This window comes from Pseudomyrmex gracilis, unplaced genomic scaffold, assembly GCF_002006095.1.
Source record: "Pseudomyrmex gracilis isolate BER0280 unplaced genomic scaffold, ASM200609v1 scaffold_1965, whole genome shotgun sequence".
Lineage (NCBI taxonomy): Eukaryota > Metazoa > Arthropoda > Insecta > Hymenoptera > Formicidae > Pseudomyrmex > Pseudomyrmex gracilis.
Window position 1 is genome coordinate 8,309 of NW_018022549.1, and position 4,360 is coordinate 12,668.

The 4,360-nt window shown below is 28.4% G+C and overlaps 1 protein-coding gene across 3 annotated transcripts; it reads left to right on the forward strand.

Annotated features, from left to right (window-relative positions):
* Window positions 1-324: 324 nt before the first annotated feature.
* On the forward strand, window positions 325-4,125 carry LOC109862561. Of its 3 annotated transcripts, none has more exons than XM_020442626.1 (7): window positions 325-484; window positions 1,714-1,975; window positions 2,721-2,948; window positions 3,343-3,458; window positions 3,623-3,691; window positions 3,776-3,859; window positions 3,950-4,125. In XM_020442626.1, the coding sequence occupies exons 2-6, from the start codon at window positions 1,714-1,716 to the stop codon at window positions 3,836-3,838; spliced, it is 738 nt and encodes a 245-aa protein (XP_020298215.1). In that variant the 5' UTR covers window positions 325-484; the 3' UTR covers window positions 3,839-3,859; window positions 3,950-4,125. The 3 variants fall into 3 exon arrangements, with proteins under 3 accessions (XP_020298215.1, XP_020298218.1, XP_020298216.1); XM_020442629.1 differs by having other exon boundaries at window positions 2,784-2,948; XM_020442627.1 differs by lacking the exons at window positions 3,343-3,458; window positions 3,623-3,691.
* Window positions 4,126-4,360: the final 235 nt, after the last annotated feature.

The following is a 4,360-nucleotide window of genomic DNA, read 5'->3' on the forward strand; positions in this document are numbered from 1 at the left end:
CCTGCTACATCAATAAAAGTGATAACTTTTATCATATGGTTAATGATATATTAATAGCGCAAAAAGTATTAAAAATAGATCAATTGGAAGAATTATAGCCTCTTCTAATACCATGTGTTATACTGACAAGAAACAGTACGCATTAATATTTATTTAAGAATTATTATGAGAGATAAACTATACAAACTTGAATTATTACCATACGACGATTTCAAATCGTCTCATGATGCGGAAGATGGCGTCCGCGTTTGCGCACTCGGCAAAAACATAGTCACTCGCTCGTCTACAAGGAGACGCGACGCGTTTGTCGGTCGGCTGCCGGGTGCCGGCAACTGTCTGAAGATCTGAAGGGTGAAAGATCACACTTTTGTTTTTTGATTGAAAGATCACACTTGTTTTTTGTCTACTGACTACGCGAATCTGGTGTATAGGAACAAGGAATTATCTAATAGATAAGAAGAAAAATTAACTTCACTTAAATAAGGTAAGTATTTGCACACGAGACAGAATAGTTACAGTCATTGTAGTCTTTTGTTTACTCGGTTTCTATTTTGATCTTAATTACACAACAATTAATAATATTGAAGAAATATTATGAAAATTAATGAAAATTTAAATAACTGGAAATATGAGGTAATACGAGCTAATATATACAAGTTGTACGTATATTTTTTTTTAATTCTCACTTTTCCAGTTTACAAATTGTTTGACCAAATGTTTTGATCTTTGGATCTTCATCAGTAGTACTGATTTTTTGTGTGTGTTCAAAAGTTGAAAATTTAGACGAATATGTGAAGAGTGATGCGCAAAAAATGCATCATTGCTGAGTGTTATAAACACGAGTATATATGTATAAGTGTATCACGAAAATAATAAAGGATCTCGATTGCGTGTATGATTGCCGCTAATTTGCTTCTACCAAAAAAACATATTTATCACTTCTCTTATCTCTCATTTATTGTTGCAAATAAAGTCGAACGGTCAGAGTATATCCCGAATTTTGAATTGTTCTAGTTAGAATACAGGTTACGTTAATACGAAATAAAAATAGACTTTATGTCATCACATACAAACAGTTACATGACATCGTATCATGTTTTTCCAATTTCCTCGCTTTACGATTTTATAATACACATATGCAGCCGAAGTTTTGTAATGAAAAAAAGCAATCATATTGAACAAATGTTTTCCTTCATAACGTATGTTTTCATCGCTGCGCGTCGCTCTTATTTTTGAGAAGGCATCCAAAAACATTAAGAAAACATTAAGAAAACACTCAACTGGAGGGGAGGGGAGATTTTGCTTTCGAGCATTATTTGACTCTTTACATGCTCGTCTTGATTTTTAACTTTTAAACATAGAAAAAATTAGTACTACTACTAGTGATAAAGATTTTATCCAAGAATCAAAACGTTTAGTCAAACACTTTATAATTGTAAAAGAGAGAATTTCAATAAAATATATGTACACCTTATTTATTGACTCGTATTGCCTCGTTTTTTTAGTTATCTATATTATTGATATATTTTGTAAATAGTGCATTTATTAAATTGAACGAACGGGAAAAAATGTGTTAATTAAGATTCAAGTGATTTTAAAATTTCTACATTAATTTGTATTATACATATTAAAACATTTCTTGTCGTGAGATCAACTATTCAAATAATATGTGATATAAATTAATGTAGCTAGAATAACTCTTGTTATTTACAGATGAGTTCTGACGAAAACGAAGATCTCTGCGATTATCAAATCGTAGAGTTTATTTCTCGAGGACGTCCAGGTGTCAGAAAAATAGACCTTGTTCCAATAAAATGGATTGAATACGATATTAAAAAAGGAAAGCTTATGACAAAATTTATGCCACCTCCATATGAAGAAGAAGATTTTAAACTTATCACAAATTTAGCCAAAAAATTGGCAGATGCGCCGAATGATTGGGTGACATACGGCATCAAATTCAGAGCACGAGCTAGTAAGTTTAGTATAAAGTAAAATATATTTTTATTATATTTTTGCTATTGTTTGTCACATTTATTTAAACCATCTACATCAGGAAAAGTACAAAAAATTGATTAGCAGCAAAGGTAAGTAAAGTTACAAAAATATTCATCGTATGGCATACTCTCTTTTGCATAAAAATAAATTTCTTGCATCTTTTTGTAGTACATAGTTCAACTACATACATTTACACTTGAATTTACTATTGAATTTATTATTGAATTATATACTAAGTAAAACGTATTACACTATCAAATATTCTTATGTAAGAGCTCAGCTTACAATTAGATGAGATGATATTTTTTTGCAAAAAGAGATGCTCTCTAGACCGAGTTTCTTTAATTTCTTATCTCAATTTATAAATGATAAAACTAGTAACAAAAAATAATTTTTACAAATGTTTTTTTATTATAAAAAAAATAGATTTACTATATTTTCTTTGAAGTTAGAATCAAATAAAAAGTTGGAAAAATTTATTTTGAAGATTTACTTTCTTCTTTTGCAAAAGAAATTATACCAAATTGATGCCAATCAATCTATCGATTGAATGCTGTTCTATTTTACCAGGATATTAATGGTTTTTATCATTATTAATACAAATTTTTCAATAAGTTGTTATTTAAATGCATTATTTAATATAGCCTGAGGGATGTGCTTCCTTGTACATACATATTATTTGATGAAATACTAAAACAGATCTATATCAATTTCAATTGTAGAGACATATGCTGATGGGTGTGCAAAACTGAAGTCCTTGGAAGATCAGCTTTATGCTTTTACAGATAGTGGAGCAGATCCGGAAAAAATAGCTGCGAATATTGAGGAATCACTTAAAACGCAAACACTGAAACAACAATTACGAAATTTAAAGGCCTCGATGACTGCAGTAACTGCGATACCTGAACAATCTAAAACAGATACATCGCGCCTTACAGGAAAGAGAAAACGTAACCTTTCATTTATTTAAACATAAGAATGGATTTTAAAAATATTTTAACTCTAAATAAAACACGATTTTATATAAATGTCTTACAGTTTGCTTTAAATGATGCATTCCACACAACTGTTTTTATTTTAAAAATCCTGTTTTGCTTGGTTGTTTAAAAAAAAAAGAACAATTTAAGTCTGAATATATTAAATCAAACTTGCTTGCATGTAATAGTTTCTCCGCACTTTAGTTTTGCTTTTGAAATAATAATTTCCATAATTTATTTGTATACTTTAAATAGAAGTTTTATTTGACAAAAGTTGCAGTCACTTTTAACTATAAAAATTATATATTTAAATTAAACATATAGTAATAGTGTATATGGATTCTTTATATTGTTTCATGTGAACTAGCCGTTTTTGACCAAAGTGCTAGAAAAGATGTAAAAGTAACTATTTCATCAAAGCAGCAAGTTTCACAGAAGGATAGACAGTTAATGTGCTCTAGACGTCGTATTATCTCATCTCATGTAAAGTTTTTTTAAATAATAATAATTACATATCTTTATTTCTCTTTCTTAATAAGTTCTAATTAAACTTTATAACTATTATATAATAAAACTTTGACTTTATTATAACATTTCTAAAGCACATTTTTAAATCAATTTCTAAAACATTTTTAAATCACATTCAGCTGACGAGGATTCGATTTGTGATGAGGCAGAAAATCATACATCTAATATTTTTATACAAACTGAAAAGGGTATTGAATACTACATTGAAATCTTAAATATGTTATAAATATTTTTAAAGAATAGAATTTATTATGACTTTCTTCATATTTTAGATATTGGCTCGCAGTCTCAATTACAATTGCCTATTGAAAATGTACACGATTCAACAAAAATAGATGAATTTTATAATAATACGAGTAAGCAAACACAATTTTTATATGTACAATACAAAATTATGAATTTTATATATTTTATACATTTTTATACATATATTTTTTTGCATTTAGGCAAAGTCATTCCGATAATAAAAGATGCAACTATGACGATTCAGAAGTTTGTTGGAACAGTAAAAGAAGCAACAGACACAACGAAACACTCAAAATTCTTGAGCAAAAGTCGTACGTAGAACCTTTAATATTACGAAAGTATGCAAGCAATTTTTTTATTTATCGTAACTTCTAAATAAGAAATATTAGTTTCATTTATTTTATATAGTAGAATGTTATAATAATAATGTTATTAAAATAAAAAATGTATTAAAAATTGATTATTAAACTCTACTCAAAACTTTTTTTTTTATTTTTATTATCTCTCACGTGTTCTCTGAAGTCTACTTTGAAGTATATTAAGCTAATCAAGAGGCACGGTAGTGCCTCGCGCCAAGTTTCACGCGCAACGAAGTTGCGCTCGAACTGCGC